The sequence below is a fragment of the Ursus maritimus genome, unplaced genomic scaffold, assembly GCF_017311325.1.
Source record: "Ursus maritimus isolate PB19 unplaced genomic scaffold, ASM1731132v1 scaffold_33, whole genome shotgun sequence".
Lineage (NCBI taxonomy): Eukaryota > Metazoa > Chordata > Mammalia > Carnivora > Ursidae > Ursus > Ursus maritimus.
In genome coordinates this window covers 11265336-11284000 of record NW_024425897.1, presented here as the reverse complement: position 1 = coordinate 11284000, position 18665 = coordinate 11265336, and the positions used below count along the sequence as shown (strand labels likewise).

The following is an 18665-nucleotide window of genomic DNA, read 5'->3' as shown; positions in this document are numbered from 1 at the left end:
GAGAATCTCAAGCAGACTCCCTGCTGAGGGCAGTGCCCTACCCGGGGTTCAGTCCCACAACCCTGAGAGCATGGCCTGAGCTTAAATCAAGCATTGGATGCTTAACTGACTGGGCCACCCAGTGCCCCTCATTTTACCTCCTTATTGGAAATAAGAAGAAAAGGAATTTGAGAGTTACAGTCCTAAAGATCTGTCTCAGACATAGTAAATCCTCCTGTTCGTAATCCCTTAAAAAACAGAAACTGAAAATTTTAATTGGCCCTCATCATTGCTATAGTTTAAAAATTCAACACCAGCAAAGCCTTAAAATTACAAATAGCCTGGGAGACGCCTTGTTCTTTGTGTGTCCGTGCAGTCTCTTATGCAGAATCATTCTGTGTCGCTAAAACGCTGCCTGGCACATACTGCAAAGTTCCCTGAGCGTCTTAGCAGAAAACTAACTAAATCAAAAGGGTTTCAGAAAAACACCCCAGAACCTGAATGTGGCTGATGGAAATTGAGAGATGAATGCTGTTCTAAGTACTTGTCCTATAGTTAATAGAAAAATGTTGTTACAGTGTAGTCACAAAAAATACATTGGAATTAATCAAATTGGTTTTTTTTAATTTTTTTCAAAGATTTTATTTATTTATTTACTTATTTATTTATTTATTTGAAATAAAGAGAGATAACAAGAGAGAGCACAAGCAGGAGGTGAGCAGAGAGAGAGAGAAGCAGACTCTCCACTGAGCAGGGATCCCAACAAGGGGCTCAATCCCAGGACCCTGAGATCATGACCAGAGACAAAGGCAGACACTTAACTGACTGCGCCACCCAGGCGCCCCTGACTCAAATTGTTTTAAATGATAGTATACTGCTTTTGTTTTGTCTGGTTTGTCAGTATGCATCTGTAATCTCCTAACCACGCTCTGCTCAGTGTCTGACACGCAGCTTTAAATTGTGTTACCTTCACTATATTCGTGCCTGAGGTTCGATTACAGGCCAGTTCTTTGTTGCACCCTGTGAAGATGTGTGGCCTTTGGCCCTTTTTCTTCAACCGGAACTCTTTTTCCCTCCTGACTTTCCTGTTTCCTGGTATGGAGTATTTTTTCTCTCCCTTCCTTCCTATGCCTAGCATTTTAATTTGTTTTATTTATTTTAATTTAATTCAAGTGAAATATGGGGGTGAGGGGTGTTTGTAGGGACTTTTCCTTCTCGTTGGCTCTAGAAGTGCCTTAACATCATATGCCTTGACTTTAAGTTTAGAAATTTGCTGTTTTTCTGGGGTGCCTGGGGCGCAGTCGTTAAGCGTCTGCCTTCAGCTCAGGGCGTGATCCCAGCGTTCTGGGATCGAGCCCCACATCAGGCTCCTCCGCTGGGAGCCTGCTTCTTCCTCTCCAGCTCCCCCTGCTTGTGTTCCCTCTCTCACTGGCTGTCTCTATCTCTGTCAAATAAATAAATAAAATCTTTAAAAATAAATTAAAAAAAAGTTTGCTGTTTTTCTAAACACACTTAGAAATTTTTTTTTTTTTAAGATTTTATTTATTTACTTGACAGAGAGCACAAGCAGGGGGAGCAGCACAAGCAGACTCCCCACTGAGCAGGGAGCCCAATGCTGGGCTCGATCCAGGACACTGGGATCATGACCTGAGCAGAAGGCAGACGCTCAACCAACTGAGCCATGCAGGCGCCCCAGAACACACAGAAATATTAAGCATGATAAATTGGGTAACCCAAGAAAGCAGGACTTAGCAAATATTAAATTATGTTTCCATAGGATTTTTGTTTTTAGTTTATTTGACAGAGAGAGAGAGAGAGAACAAGTGCACAAGCAGGGGGAGCAGCAGAGGGAGAGGTAGTAGCAGGCTCTCTGCTGAGCATGGAGCCCGATGTGGGGCTTGATTCCAGGACCCCAGGGATCATGACCCAAGCCAAAGGGAGACAGTCAACCAACTGAGCCACCCAGGAGCCCCATAGGATTTTTTTTTTTTAAGTTTTATTTACTTAATCTACACCCAACATGAGGCTTGACCTCACAGCCCTAAGACCAAGAAGCTGCCTACTCTTCTGACTGAGGCAGCCAGGCACGCCCATAGATTTTCTTATTTGAACCTTCAGCACTCTCTGACATAGGTTGAATGGGCCTCTTTCTTGCTGTTTTTATAAATGTTGAGCTTGAGACACATGTTTTTGTCTAACCCCGATCAGATTAGCGTTTCAGCTGAGCTAGACCTAGATGCAGGGTCTCCTGGTTTCTGACGTGGTCAACTCCTTTTCCCGTATACACTCTTCCTCTTTCCTCTTACCAGTACCCGTCAGGGAGTCCTGAGTTAGTGCTAAACCTTCTAAAATCTGAACTATCTTTGTTTTGGAGACATAAAGCAGATCTACTTCTAAGAGGAGATGGGTTCTTTTATGGTCATCATACAAACACCTCGTTAATTAAACCTGTACTTTGTTCCAAATTCAGCAGAAACTAATACAGGTTTTACTTTGAGAGGCACAAAAATCTCTCCACCGTCATGCGTTGATGTATCTGTAAGTGATGAATACCATTGCTTCATCTATAAAAAGCTTAATTACAAAGGCGCTAACCCTGTTAATGGTTTTCTCCTAAATAATCTTCCCGTCAGCCTGCCTCCATTCCAGTGGTGGGCACGTAAATGTAATTCTTATGACTGGGGTGGTTTCTTCTTTCTGAGTGACTGACATTTCTTGTCTTCCTAGGGCCTAATTGAATATCATGTGCCATCAATGGCATCAAAACCTTTGAGTACCCGCAGTGGCATCAGAACTTTCCTGTTGTTCCACTGACCTAACCTGTTGCTTTTGTACTTTTGCTTCACTTCAGCCACACCATGTTACCATATGTGCCTCTTCCAGGCGTGGAAGCTACTTACAACGCCAGTGGCAGTCAGATGAGGTAAGCCTCCATAGGGCTTGCAGAGTGTGTGTGTGTGTGTGTGTGTGTGTGTGTGTGTGTGTGTGTCAGAGAGGAAAGAGTGAATGTGCAAGCAAACACAGCACCTGAGAGGGCACACTAGCAGATGGTATGGGTCGAGCATAGCGTGATTCTGACGTCTGTACTCCTTCCAAACCTGATCCAAGATTCAGATGTGTTTTATTGTAAGTAGCAACCAAGGATGTGTAATCAGTACCATTTATTGAAAAAAAAGTCAAAATCACTAGCCAGTTCATTGTACCACAAGTTCCCTCGCAAGCTGTCTTTTGGTCATAGAGCCAGCTTCATTGCCTTGATGGGCCTGGTCTCATCTGAGCACAGTTCATTTGTTCAGTTCACTAAATGCCTTTTTCCTCCAAAAAGTCTTTCTCCTTTTTACACGTTTCCTTATAAAACTGCTCTACACCAATGAAGTGGATTGACCACATCCTTACAATTTTTTAAATATGTAGACACAGGCTGCGTCCAGAAATAACTAGAGAACAGGTTGTCTGAAAGCATCATTGCTGGAAAAAGGGAAGATCTTCAACCTTAGTTTGATGTTAAGAAGTTGAATGTGCCTTGGGGGCGCCTGGGTGGCACAGCGGTTAAGCGCCTGCCTTCGGCTCAGGGCGTGATCCCGGCGTTATGGGATCGAGCCCCACATCAGGCTCCTCCGCTGTGAGCCTGCTTCTTCCTCTCCCACTCCCCCTGCTTGTGTTCCCTCTCTCGCTGGCTGTCTCTATCTCTGTCAAATAAATAAATAAAATCTTTAAAAAAAAAAAAAAAAAAGAAGTTGAAGGTGCCAAGGTAGAAAGTGAAACCCATGTCATATTTTCCTTCTCTGTTTTTCTTTCCATGGTGCTAGACTAGAGCCTCCGTCCCCTGCCTTGGTACCAAAGTCTTGCTTGGTAACAGACTCAGCTGTCAGCAAGCTCCTGCTTTCAGCCTCCGAGTTCCAGGTTCCTGAATTTGATGAGCTGAATAGTGTGGCAGTGGCATGCCCGCATCCACAGAGCAGCCCTCCAGAACAGAAGGAGGTAAATATAAAGTGCTGATAGAGTCGGGGCAGTACTGGAAATGTCCATCGAGGACCACAGATCACGTGATGGGTACATGGAGGCCCCTAAGTGTCTTTGCTTATCACTGTTAACTTCAGCTGAGTGCTGGAGATTACCAAGGCAGGACCTTTCTGCTGGGCCACTGAAGGCTACTCTGGATCTCTTAATCTGCGTTGTTTTCCAGATCCTTTTTTCTTAACAATAGCATTTAACGGTATTTAGAGAGGTGGACCAAAGAGCTGCTTCATGCATTCAAAGATGGGTAAACAATGGTATTCTTCAATTTTGATATCTCTCTCTGTCTCCAGCAGTTAACAGGCTCTCATATTGCTAATCTCAATTTCAGAGCTGAATGTACGATTCTCTTCTAATAATAAAAAGGGAGTGGTTGCTGAGAACACTGTCAGCAGGAGTGAGTAGAGCTTTGTCATAAACTATGAGCTAGAGTCATCTATAAACTGAGGAAGCAAAATCTTAGAGTATCAAGAAAAAGGCCTTTATGTATTTAAAATGATTTATAACTTGAACATCTTTCTTCTTAATCTTTAAAAATAGGCTGAGCCAGAGAAGAGGCCAAAGAAAGTCTCGCAGATTCGTATCCGGAAAACCATTCCTAAGCCAGACCCTAATCTTACCCCCATGGGCCTTCCTCGACCCAAAAGGTGAGCTCCTTCACTAATACACATAGGTTCACTTTTTTAGAAAATTGTTTTATAGAATATGACTTTTTTAAATGGTCATATACTCTGAGCTATTTATTATACTTCTAGGAATTTATCCAAAAGAATTAATTGGTAATGTGACCAGAGATTTATGTGCCAGGGATATTGTTCTGCTTTCTTAATCATTTTTATCAAGCTCACTATACCAGATATTATGCTGTCCCTTTGTGTACATAGTCTGTTCATCCCCCAGTGGTGCTGGGAGGTCAGCACCATTGTCACCCCCAGGTGTAGGTGAGGGTGCCGAGGCTCAGTGGTTAAGACACCTATGTTAGGCCATGCTGTCAGTCGTGGCTCAGGTGGTTTCTCTTTCACAGTTTTTACCTGAACCCACAGCCCAAGCTCACAACATTCTGGTGCAGAATTGACAAGGGACCTAATGTCGTGAGGGAAAGAAGTTTAATTTTTTTTCTTTTTTCTTTTTTTTTAAGAAAATGCCAGGTCCATTATATGGTCTGTATCATGGCCTTTAAAAACTTGGTTTCTAAAGATTTATTTTTTATGACAGAGATCATTGCTAACCCTAAAAAGGGAAGTGAAAAGAAAAAAACAGATTACCATATTATGTATTTGGTGTACTATACATTACACAGACACACTATGAAAATACAGCCACTGTATAAAATATCTCCAGGGTTACATTTTCTTCTGGTGGATTTCACTCCTTCATTTCTCATTGGCAAATAGAAGCCGAACAGTAGTCCCTTAAATAACCCCAGGGTAAGTTACTGAACCTTCTTGAGCTTCAAGAATGCGTCTGTAAAGTGTGGTAAGAATTCCCAACACTTAAGATTGCTGTACAGTCCAATTGAGGAAGAAATGTGTACTGTACCTATTATATTGCTTCACACAACACAAATGCAATAATTATTACTATGATCGTACTTGACGTTCTACTTTTCCCGCATGGTTTTTGTCTTCATATATTTTTATCTTACAATTCTTTTATTGATCATCCTACCATATGTCTTTACAAGAGAAATTTTAAAATATTTCAGATATCCTAGGTTGAATAGTACTTATTACTAGAAGGAACTAGGATTCAGAATCAAATGCATTCTAGCTTGCATTTAAATGTAGATATAAGTCCTGAAAAACTTTCTTATTATAAATAAGTAGTTGGGAGTGGAGAGAATTTTAATATAGTAATGACATTCAGTCCTTTGAACTTCTTTCAAGTAATAAGCCAAAAAAGCACAGTGATCTATCATCAAATTATATATAATGATTTATCACATCATTTTTTTGAAAGCAAAGGATTGAAAAGTGCTGACTCACATAGGTTCTGTTACCAGGCGTTGAAGCAGTGAGTATCTCACTGTATGAGCAACACACCAAAAAGATCTGACCAGTAAGTGTCAGACGCCCAATAATTTGTATGCTGGTCTTTCCCTTAGAGATACTGTATTTAAATCAATATAGTGAAAGAGGTTGAAAAAATAAGATTGTTAACAAATCTTACCCTAAGTTATCTTTTGATAAAATGCTTTTATTCACATCCTCTTTTGTCAGAAAACCTTGAAGTTAATAGATACAGTGCATTAAATTTATGGAAAAGCCTTGACATGTAACTTTTTTTAAATATACTTGACACAATGTTACATTAGTTTCACATGTGCAATATAGTGATTCAGCAAGAGTCTGCACGATGCTGTGCTCGCCACAAGTGTAACTACCATTTGTCACCATAATGATGCTATTATAATACCGTTGACTATATTCCCTGTGCTGTACCTTTTATCCTTGTGACTTTCCCCTTCACCCATTTTGTACATTCTCCCACCCTTGACATAGAACTTAATTGGGAAAGGCAGTTTTTATTATTCCAGCCCATCAGCCAAATCATCCTTATTTCCTAATTTTTGTTTTCCAACTCAAATAAACGGGTTAATTCGCACTTAAAATCATACAAACCATTGAGAAATAAATTACGGAACACCTCTTATAAGGTAAATTTGTAAAAGCCATAAGTCAAACTTAAAATCATATGTAACAAATATGATTAATTTATTTTAATAGCACATTATTAAAACAACATGGTAATGCTGTTTCTCATTAATGGATTTGTAATAAACCAATGTAATGTGTAGCTAGAATAATAAATTATGAAGTGAGGAGTATGGTATAAAGCATGGTATTGCTTCAGTAAATATGTATGCATACATGAATCAAACAGTGTTGTTGGATTTTTAGGAACAATTAAGGGTCATGTAAAAAATCAGAAATAAACCTATTAATTTATGTAAATCTTAGGAGTGCTTCAGTATTTAATGTAGGAGAAAAATCATCATGAAACCACCTTGCATGGCAGTATCCTGTAATTTTTGCTGCTGTTAACAGGAGTAGAAGTTAAAACATTTTATAAGCTAAAATAAGATGAGGATTAAATAATTGAATTAAATATTTCTTTATGTGATTTGTTACAAGTTTATTCCTTAACTGAAGGAAATTACTTAAAATTTTTGGGTTTTACACACTTCATCTTCAAATAGTCCTAGTAAACATTTCAGTTACATTTTTTAAAAAAGAAGAATTGACTATTGAGTGGAACTTTACTTTTTAGGTGACAACAGACTGTCAGTGAGAATTAAGAATAGTTTCGGAGGAAACATTGTATACAATTAAATACACGAATAAGCTGTGTTGGAATTCGAAGCTCTCATTCCTAAGTAGGGCCTCCTTCTGAGGAGGCATTGTTTGATGATAATCAGGAGATAAACAAGGCAGGGTCTCTCTGACAAACCCATTGTGCAGCATATCTGACATCTGAATATTCTGACACCAGCCAAAGTACCCTATTTCTAAAGCCATTCCTCTCTTAATGGAACTATATGTGATGGGGGAAAGACCAGTCCAATACAAGTTTACCGTGATTTCATTAATTACTGAAGGGGACTTAGGATCAGTGATTTGATTCATATACCAAAGTAGCATTCAGGATGGATAGGTATTCTGAAAGAATTTATGGGAATGGAGAAATCTGCATGAACATTCAAGGACACTTCTCAAACATGTGACTAAAAGTTCTAGGAAATTAAAGATTAGGAGATTGAGTCCACTAAAACGGGGTATTCCTGTACTCGGTGGCATGTCTTCTGGTACACTAGTGTGAATACCACTGGTCTAGGGTATTTAGTAGCAACCGTATTTAGCTCTTGCAGGTTCCTGTGTCTCTCGGTCCAATCAGACAAACTACACAATATTTTAAATAGGGGAACTTTAGTATAAAATGTTAAACTATAATAGAGTAACCACAAGATGTGCAGAGAATTCTGAGGGTACCGTAAGACCGAGGGCAAGTACTCAAGGAAGGGCAAACTTGGAAGAGGGGCCACCTTCCTTAGGTTGGCATTTAGACTTTTTTGGAAAGGGTATGGTTGCAACCCATTGGATGGCTGGGTTGCTGAGGCCAGACCTAGGCAAGCAGGAAATAGCAACTTTGCAGGGTGCAGACAAGCTGAGGCAGACAGGCATGCAAGGGGAGTGGGGTGATGCTATGGATGTAAGGCCTGGAGCACGTGGTGTTTCTTTCAGGAGGGCCACAGGAAACAGCCCTCAGGAAGCTGGGGTGCAAGCTTGTGGCCTGGAGTGCCACATATGTGTCAGGAAGCATGTGGCACAGTCACCAGGCTAGGGTTGCCAGAGACTGAAGGACTACATGCTGTGTCCACACAGCTAGGGCTGAGCTCACTCCAAATGCCCCCTCCTTAACATCCCAGCAAACATGCACAATGACGGGGAAAAAGTTTACCAGAACCAGAAAGAGAAGCTCCTTTCCTCCTACAGTGTTCCACCAATGCCCTCTTCTGCCAAAGCTTTTATCATCATACTTAACTGTAAAGAAGGAATGCTTCAGGAGTCCAAGATTCCATTTTCACAGAGTAGGTACTGAAGGGTACACTTTGAGCTAAGAAGCAGTAATTTGATACTGGTACATGCCAGTATATACTAAAAATTTGAATACAGTTCACTTGACCAAGAGCTGTTTCTTTTAAGGAGAGATTTGAATAAATGGCAAAAAGTTGTATTTAACACAATCACATGGAAAAATAAAGAAGCAAGAATAGCCAGGAAAATTCAGAAAAGGAATGAATTAATAGAGGTACTGATCCTAAGAGATATTACAATATATTTTAAAGTCTCAATAAAGAAGAACAGTGTAGTGCTTGAGCATAAACATACAAATTGGCAAATTAAAATAGAAAGTCCAGAAATAGACAAAAATACATAGGGAGATTTAGTATGTGACAAAGGTGTCCCCTCAAATCAGTGGTAAAAAGAAGGACTGTTCAGTAAAGTGCTATTGGGGCAACTGGGTAGCCATTTTAAAAAGTAATAAACTTGGCTGGCTGTCAATAGAGCGTTTTTCTTGGGGTTGTAAGTTCAAGCCACATTTTGGGTGTAAAGATCACTTAAAAATAAAATTTTGGGGGTTCCTGGGTGACTCAAGACTGTTAAGCATCTGCCTTGGCTCAGGTCATGATCCCAGGGTCCTGGAATTGAGACCCTTGTTGGGCTCCCTGCTCAGCATACTGCCCTACTTGCAAGTCAGAATGACTGTCAGGGAGGCTCATCTTTCACTCTCAGACTGCCCACCTGACATCTTTAATTGTCGCAGTTGCTACCATTAAGAAGTAAAGTAGCCGTTATCTGCTGGAATGCCAGTGCAAAAAATATATATGTGTGTGTGTGTGTGTTGTAATTTATGTGTATTTTCCACATAAAGAACATGTTCTTTGCTGAATTGGAATTGAACCAACCAAACCTCATGTAAAATTTTCAGAAAGACACTAAAACATGATGCCAGAGTTAATTGACATACTCTGCAGACTGTTTTTCTTATCTGAATGAAACAGGTTTAAAATATACAGAAACATTGTGGCGATTTGCTCTTTTATAATAGTTATTGTAAAAGTTATTACACTCTCTGAAAATAAGTTTCTGCTGAGATAAGTGTGGTGACCAGAAGCTATTGTCTTCCACATAGTAGCAAAAATGAACAATAAACGAATTGAGAATACTCATAAACGAACGAGTAAAGGGTGAATGTTATGGTATATGAACCAGCACTCCACGAGGACTGATTAAAGGTCTACAGCAGAAAATGTACAAGATGAGTGTAGGCGCCTGGGTGGCTCAGTTGGTTAAGCGTCCAGTTCTTGGTTTTAGCTCAGCTCATGATCTCAGAGTTGTGAGATCGAGCCTCACATTGGGCTCCCTGCTCAGCAGAGTCTGCTTGTCCCTCTCCCTTTGCTTGTCCCCCTGCTAGCTTGCTCTCTCTCAAATATGTTTAAATGCAATAGTTTATAATGCCTTTTTTTTTTTTTAAGATTTTGTTTATTTTTTTGAGAGAGACGGGAGAGAGAGAAGCAGACTCCCCGCTGAGCAGGGAGCCCGATGGAGGGCTCCATCCCAGGACCCTGAGATCATGACCCGAGCCAAAGTCAGACATTTAACCGATGAGCCACCCAGACGCCCCTATAATGATACTTTTAAAACAATCCATTGGCCATATTTCGATAAGATTAGAGAACCAGTTAGTTGTTTTGGAAATCAGTAAATAAGGGGAAAGAACCAAGCATGATCTGTTTTTCCTGTGTACATCGTTCCTCAGGGTTACCAAGTAATTGATGAGCATGAAGTTTCAATTTAGATAGAAGAATTCTGCCTAATGATTGGAGGAGTGATAGGCTATCACCATGTAATGGCCCTAAAGAAGTAATAAATGTAGTCGCATTTTTCAGTGGCTATTAATATTACAAAAAAGTAAACAGGTATCATGTCCCTCATGAAAGTATACACCGCCATCTAAAAATCTTCCTATCAAAACACCTAAATCTGATTATGTCTCTATATCTAATTGTCGATCTGTAGGAAATACCTAGAGTATTTCCCATGTTTGGGTCAGAGGAACAGGTTAAATGATACTATGTGAGTGTAATCAAGAAAATCTAGACTGGGGGCGCCTGGGTGGCTCAGTCGTTAAGCGTCTGCCTTTGGCTCAGGTCATGATGCTTCTCCCTCTCCCACTCCCCCTGCTTGTGTTCCCTCTCTCGCTGTGTCTCTCTCCGTCAAATAAATAAAATCTTTAAAAAAAAAAAAAGAAAAGAAAAGAAAAAGAAAATCTAGACTGGGGAAGCCCCAGGTCAAAAGACCTGGTTTCTTCATCAAATAAATTACAAAATTAAAAAAAAAAAAAAAGTCAAGGGGCACCTGGGTGGCACAGTGGTTACGCGTCTGCCTTCGGCTCAGGGCGTGATCCCGGCGTTCTGGGATCGAGCCCCACATCAGGCTCCTCCGCTGGGAGCCTGCTTCTTCCTCTCCCACTCCCCCTGCTTGTGTTCCCTCTATCGCTGGCTGTCTCTATCTCTGTCGAATAAATAAATAAAATCTTTAAAAAGTCAAAATAGAACATGAGTAACATAAATTGAGATGGGTTTGATTGGAATTAAAAGCTCCAGGGACCTGTGTTTGGGAGAAGGGTAAAAATATTGAAGCACATCAGTTTCCAAGTTAAATATACTTATTAAAATTCTTGCCAACCACTAAAAAGGGAATGTATAATTTCCAAGCCAGAAAGGGGGGATAAAAGAGAGAGTAAGCAGTCAGTCAAGGAGAAGAAAAACATGGAAAAGGTAGGAAGAACTAAAAGAAGCTGTAAAATATGATAATAGATATAAATACAGTTATATCATTGCCCGTAAGTATAAATGGAGAAAATTTCATAAAGCTGAAAATCGGCAGCCTAGAAAAGAAAATCTAGTATGTGTTGTGCACATAAGACACATCTAAAACTCATTGTGGAAGGGCTGAAAAAAAACAAGCCCATCTAGTTGGGAAGGCAGTCTTACCTCTCTCAAGAGAGGGTGGAAAGGGGTGTCAGGGTGGCTCAGTTGGTTGAGAGTCTGCCTTCAGCTCAGGTCATGATCCCAGGGTCCTGCATTGGGCTCCTTGCTCAGCAGACAGCCTGCTCCTCCCCCTCCCCCTGCTCTTGCTCTCTCTCTCTTATAAATAAAATATTGAAAAAAAAGAAAAAGCAGGGGCACCTGGGTGGCTCAGTCGTTAAGCATCTGCCTTTGGCTCAGGTCATGATCCCAGAGTCCTGGGATCGAGCCCCGCATTGGGCTCCCTGCTCGGAGGGGAGCCTGCTTCTCCCTCTCCCACTCCCCCTGCTTGTGTTCCCTGTCTCTCTGTCAAATAAATAAATAAAATCTTTAAAAATAATAATAAAAAAAAAATAAAAGCACAAAGGACTTACTTTGTTCTCGTTTCAGGTTGAAGAAAAAGGAGTTTAGTTTAGAAGAAATCTATACCAATAAGAATTATAAGTCTCCTCCCGCGAACAGGTGGGTACATGAGTAGGAATTAATAGACTGGGAGGGCTTCTGAAATGATCGATACAAATCTCCAATCCTTTCACTTCAGAAAGGGTTTTATGTTCAGTTATTGGAAATAACATGAATTGATATTTTTACTTCCCAGAGTTTGAACTGGGGTTGGTGGTAGGATGGGACAGAAACGTGTGTTGAATGAGGTAGGTACAGAAAACATCTTATTTCAGTTTGTGCTTGTGTTTTTAGCAAATATGCCAGCTCTCTTCTTCAGGACTAAAAATCATCAATCTTCAGATATGATTCCAAACCTAAATACAGAACGAGTTTCATTGGCTGCCTTTGAGTCTGAATTCAGTTCAAGTCAGGGAACATTTATGAAATTCCCGTTGTGTCCAGGTTGTAGCAGGGGGTTCTGGGATTTTATTCTGTAAGGTGAACATTTGCTCTAAGACATTTGTACAAGATTATTCATTGCAGTGTTTTTAAATAATACGAAAGGATTGGAAACAACTGAAAATATCTACTAATCAAGTTCTGATTAAATTACAATCCAGCCTTATCATGGAATGTACTGTATAGCCATTAAAAAGAATGAATCAGGGGCGCCTGGGTGGCTCAGTCAGTTAAGCATCTGCCTTTTGGCTCAGGTCATGATCCCAAGGTCCTGGATTGAGCCCCGCATCAGGCTACCTGCTCTGTGGGGAGTCTGCTTCTCCCTCTCCCTCTGCCCCTACCCCCAGCTTGTGCTCTTTCTCTCACACTCACTCTGTCTCTCAAATAAATAAATAAAATCTTTAAAAAAAAAAAAAAAAAAGAATGGGGCACCTGGGTGGCTCAGTCAAGCATCTGCCTTTGGCTCAGGTCATGGTCCCAGAGTCTTGGGATCAAGTCCCGTGTCGGGCTTCCTGCTCCACGGGGAGTCTGCTTTTTCCTCTGTCCCTCCTCCCACTCATTCTCTCAAACTCTCTCTCTCAAATAAATAAAATCTTTAGGAAAAAAAAGAATGAATCAGATACCCATGTACTGAATTTGAATAATCTTAAAAGTTATTGACAGGGGGTGCCTGGGAGGCTCAGTTGGTTTAAGCATCTGCCTTCGGCTCGGGTCATGATCCCAGGGTGCTGGGCCGGCTCCCTGCTCAGCAGGCTAAGCAGGGAACCTGCTTCAGCCTCTCCCTCTGCTGCTCCCCCTGCTTGTGCTCTCTCTCTCTCTGTCAAATAAATAAAATCTTAAAAAAAAAAAGTTATTGACAGGTCAGATAGGCACAGTACATAGGATAGTATATGTAATACCATTTGAGTAAAAGGAAAAAACCAAAGTGGAGGATATATGTCATGATAGGTCAGCAGACTACAGGCCAAATTCAGCCAGTGGCCTGTTTCCGTTCTTTTCTTCTTTTTTGTTAAAATCTGTGAGCAAAGAATGGTTTCTACATTTTTAAAGTGGTAAGAACAAAAAAGAATATGTAATAGAGTCCTATATGGCTCATTAATTTTAAAATGTTTACTCTCTGGCACTTTATGCAAAAGGGCTGACCTCTGATAATATATGCTTATTTATGCATGTCTGTGCATTGTATGCCTTTGGGAGGATAGTCAAAACGTTTGCTGGTGTTGCCAACAGGGGCTGGTCTTTTATTCTTTACCCCTTTGTCCAGTTGCAATTTTTTCACTATGTGTTCATATATTACATATCCATAAATATTTTTTTCATACAAAAAAGCTAGATACTGGCCAAAGGAAACAATTGAGTAAGTAGTCGTGAGTTGTTTTAGCCCCAGCTGACCAGAAGGGTTGGTGGCCCCGGAAATGCACCATGTGAGTCAGTGTTGATTCTTTTTTGTGTTCCACCCTCAGGTGTTTGGAGACCATCTTTGAGGAACCCAAGGAACGAAATGGTACGCTAATCTCAATCAGCCAGCAGAAGAGAAAACGAGTTCTAGAATTTCAGGATTTTACCGTCCCACGGAAGAGGAGAGCTCGTGGCAAGGTCAAGGTGGCAGGCAGCTTTACCAGGGCCCAGAAGGCGGCTCTGCAGAGTCGAGAGCTGGATGCTCTGTTGATCCAGAAACTCATGGAATTGGAGACCTTTTTTGCCAAGGAAGAGGAGGAGCAAGAGCGGCCAACTGGTTGTTGAGAAGCAATTGGGTTTGGGGTTCTCAATTTTAGATTCTCCAGGCTCCTTGGAAGAGGTTGCCTGATTTTGTCCTACCACCCAAACTACTCAAAATGCAGTCAGTCCATGGATTTTTACCTATTTTAAGGTGCAACCTTTTTAGGAAATGGTGAAGGAGGGTCCTCTGCTTCTACTGCTGAGTATTGAACCTCAGGAATGCTCCCTTTCTCCTGGAAATGGTCCTGAATGACATCTGGCCTCCTCCCCCACTCGCCACCCTCAGGAGGCGGACAGAGCACACCTTCAGTAACACTAGGATTCCAAGGACTCACAGCATTTGCACGTCCGTGTGAAAGTTCTGCATTGTTTACGGTGGTGCTAGACCAAGATTATTTAGAGACGTGGCCTAGGGAGGGGGACCTGGCGTCCTGTCCTGTGTGGTCTCACCGGCTCATTTCAGTAGTTGAGGAAAGATGAGCTGTTGTGTTTCCTAATCCTTTGAGTCCGTCTGCCCAGAACCGTGTGTGTGTGTGTGTGTGTGTGTGTGTGTGTGTGTGTGGCTTTTTCCCATCATTTTCTCCCCTCTGTGACTGTGGGTCACTAGTGCCAGAGGAGCCCGTCCAGGCCCCATTCGAAGTAAGTTGCACTTTTTAATGTTGTGGTGTTGATTATTTTCATTTGTTTTATTTCTTTTTTTTTTTTTTTTTGTATTATTGCTGCATGTTTGGAGCCTTTAAATGTGATTTTAAAACAAATTTTTTAAGACATCAAGGAGAAAGACAATACATGTCTTCAGAATATATGACAGGCATTTGACCCAGCATATCAGTGCATGGTATGGGACAGTGGAGAGACATTTTCCCATCATGTGTTTCAAGCAGCCCCGCAGCCCCTTCCCCATCTTCCGGTGTAGCTCATTAGAGGGAGTACTTTTTCATCTGGGTTCATTCTTGCTCACTTAAGCTGATGTGTTTATTTTAATGATGGAAGTAAGAGCAGATTTTCCTCCCAGGCATTTAAAAAATGTGAATGTTGGGTGTGGTCTTAATGGATTTTATCCGAAGTGGTCGTAAGTATCTAACAAAGTTGGGTACAACAGCTCAGGCGGTGATAAAGGCCAACCCAGAGTGTTTGCAGCCATCAGAGCAACTTGCTCCAAAAGTGGGGAGTGAGACAGGACGTGGTTTGGACCCAGTGATGCATCCTTGCAGTGGGATCATGAAATCCCACCGCCAGCCCTCTCTGAGAACACCATCGTATTTGGGGCTCCTATGTCAAACCTACTGGAAATTCGGTGGAGTGCCAGAGTTAGTGGAGTTCCTTCATGTAGGCCCGCAGGAGTCTGTGGGCAGAAGGATGCTGTGTGGGTCAGCCAGGCCCAGACGTGTCGTTCTTTTTCCACTTAACTCCTGTGTGCCCTTGCCCTGTTTCCCCCTACCTCCTTCCCTTGTATTTTATCTTTCTTTCTCTCTTGCTCTCAAAACAAAAGTTCAGAGAATTCACATTCCTTGGCTGGTGAGTGAGATGCTACACCCGGCCTCAGGACACTGGTCACCTCTTCCCATTCTCCTAGGAGCCACTGCTGGGAAGCATCCACCCATGGAGACTGTCAGAACTCCAGAGATATTTTCAAAGCCAGTCTGTTAGAGAAGAGTGAGTGGTGGCGTCCTGGAGTGTGTCTCCTAGGGTTCCTTTGTCTCCCCATTTGTGAGTGGGTGGGGAGATGGGGTGGGGGCGGGGGGGGTCTCTATGTGCCTTTCCTTTGCAGGTTGACAGTCTATGCCGCACTGGAGCAGAAGAACTGACATGAGCAAGAAAAAATAAAAAGTGCCACATCTGTCTTCTAGGCCCACTGCCTCAGACATAGCATTTAGTAAGTGAAATACATACCTGGTGACCCACGGAGGCTTCTAAGGACATGGCCAAATAGCATTAGAAGAGAGCCACACTTCCACACTGGCTCCGAATGATGTGAACCAGATTGCGTCGTTCTACATCCGCTTTGCCCAGACTGTATAGACACGACCTGTGTTTCACCTCAGTACCTCTCCCTTCCTGGGACAGGGTCCTTAGACACTAAATGCTTCTCTCTGTCTTTTTGCCTAAAGGAGTGGGATTAGTGATCCATTGCACCCTCCAACAGACATTTTTAGGGAGTGCTGCTGGACAGCTTGGAAACTCCCAGCAACTCAACATAGCCCTGTTTGCCAGCTCCATTGCCAGTGTAGACGAGTCAGCAATGCGGCACCCATGTCATCCAGCAGACTGAAGTTGAGTGGGCACTGCTGTGGCATCACCACCATTACAGAGACACAATTTCAAGTTTGCCCTTAATAGGCATGGCACTTGGAAGAGCCAGGAGCAGTGATTTGGAACATTGGAGGACTGGAGGAAGTGGAGGCCCGGGCTCTCTTCTTGTCCTGGCAGTGTGGGAGAGAAGCAGCCCTAGGCAGCCCTGCCTATCCTTGAAATTCTTGGTCTGCCCCCAGACTGTGGGCCTTCCCTGCTCCAAAGTTAAGAAGGGGCCCCCATTGCAAACTTGAAATTGCTTACCTGAAGTCGATACATTGAGTTCTAGCCCCGCTCAGCCACACCTGTCTTAGCATCCATTTTCATCGTTGGCCTGGCCAGCTGCAACGCTCTCTGTGGTCCTCGGAGCCTGTGGAAGCTGCCCACTGTGGGAGGCATTAGTCGACTGCTGGCACACCACCTGTCCAGAGCTACTGGAGGTCTTCTGGGTTGGAGGCTGGTACAATTTCTGAGGATGGGGACTTCCCACTCCCAAGTGGTGGGAAGTTACAATTAACTATGATTTACTCAGCTATAACTCAACTCCAGAGGCATAGTGTTTTTCATATGGGAAAGAGAGGAGAAATCTCAGGTCCAATCAGGGTTCTGCCCATCAGCTTTTCACTGAAACTTCAACCATGGGTTGGTTTGGTTTTGGTTTTGGGGGTTTTTTTCATCCTTCAGTTTATAGCTGTATTTGCCCCTCATCTGCTCCCCACCCACTTTCCCCTTCTCTTTTGGTCGCCTTTCCAGCTTCATTTCTCCAGTAGCTTAAATGTACCTCATCACGTATTCAAGCAGATTATGTCCACTTTTTCTTAGTGACCTTACTCGAAGAGCTACAGCTGAGGGAGGTACGGTGGAAAGACATGTAGCGTTTGCCTTACTTGGAGCCTGAAGAGCTTAGAAAACTCATGCTGTGAATCCCAAAACTCAGCGCTCCTTCAAGAGCTGTGAAAATCATGACACTTTGTCACAGTTTTGCCTGAAAGGGTCTTTTGCGTGGGCACCAGAGCCAACCTGAGGTAAATTCCAGATCCTACCGTCTGGGCATGATCCCTCCCCCCAGGGCTCACTCCCTGCCCGCCAGACCGAGAGCAGTGTGGAGTGTGCAGGACTGGGGCAGCAGAGCCAAGGCTTTGGCGCAGCCTAACGGAATGCACAGCCAGCGCTCCGTCCCCAGGCTGGGATTCCATCTCATAACACCATGTACATTAACATCCGCGGAAGACCAACTTGTAGTCAGTGATACTTTTCTCCCATCACCTGAGGGAGGAGTATGCAGTTGGTGCTTTCTTTAATTCCCTTGTTTTGTTTTGTTTCTCGAAGCTTTTCCCCGGGTATCATGGAAAGGACCTCTTAAACACCACATTGTGGGTGGCTGTATCCAAAGTCTAAATACTTGGCCAGAGGTATGGAGTAGCCTTTCCTGGATTCATGCAAGGGAAGGGCTCCTTACCACAACTGCACTTCTTAATGTAAACAGCTGGCTTCAGAGGAAGGCTTAATTTTACAAAAAGCGAAGTTTTATATTATCGTCTAACCACAAATTGAGCAGCGAACGCTAATTTGATTATAAAGTGAGGGTCCCCATATAGCCCAGCATCTAGCACAGCGTATTCTCAGATTGATGCCTGTTCATTGTGTCTTCACGAGCCCCTCCCTGGTGCTGAACTGGATTTGAGTTCTTGGCGAGAGGCCTCAGCATCTCCTTGGGCTGGTCCGGGCCAGTAAAGAGCTGCCTGAAGTGTTTCTATATTATCATGGTCAATAGTTCAGTGAAATTTGTACATTTTTGGTAACATTGGCATACAAGATGCCCCTGCAGTTCCTTTTCTGTTTGGTAGTTTGTGACTCTAAAATTCCCACTGTTATGTGTGTTAATTTATGAAAATAAAAATTAAAAAAAATTTTTTTTGAAAACCTTTCAAATAACTCTCAAGACTGTTATTTTATCCTTTAAAAAATGGGGGGGGGGCACCTGGGTTAAGCATCCAACTCCTGATTTTGGCTCGGGTCATGATCTCAGGGTTGTGAGATCGAGCCCCACGTGGGACTCCGTGCTCAGCATGGATTATGCTTGAGATTCTCTTTCTCCCTCTGCCTCTCTGCTCTCTCTCTCAAAATCTTTTTAAAAAAATTTTTTAAAGTAATCTCTACACCCAGCATGGGGTTCGACCGACTGAGTCAGCCAGGCACCCCTGTTATTTTATTCTTACAGCTT

At 42.4% G+C, this 18665-nt stretch overlaps 1 protein-coding gene across 6 annotated transcripts in view; it reads left to right on the top strand.

Annotated features, from left to right (window-relative positions):
* PRR14L (proline rich 14 like) overlaps positions 1-18373 on the top strand; it is a 54947-nt gene extending 36574 nt beyond the window's left edge. For all 6 annotated transcript variants that reach the window (XM_040619770.1, XM_040619767.1, XM_040619771.1 and 3 more), the window contains 5 exons: positions 2831-2902; positions 3789-3960; positions 4537-4643; positions 11978-12049; positions 13894-18373. In XM_040619770.1, the coding sequence (XP_040475704.1) occupies positions 2831-2902; positions 3789-3960; positions 4537-4643; positions 11978-12049; positions 13894-14173 (703 nt within the window). In that variant the 3' untranslated portion in view covers positions 14174-18373. The remainder of the gene's footprint in view (positions 1-2830; positions 2903-3788; positions 3961-4536; positions 4644-11977; positions 12050-13893) is intronic.
* Positions 18374-18665: the final 292 nt, after the last annotated feature.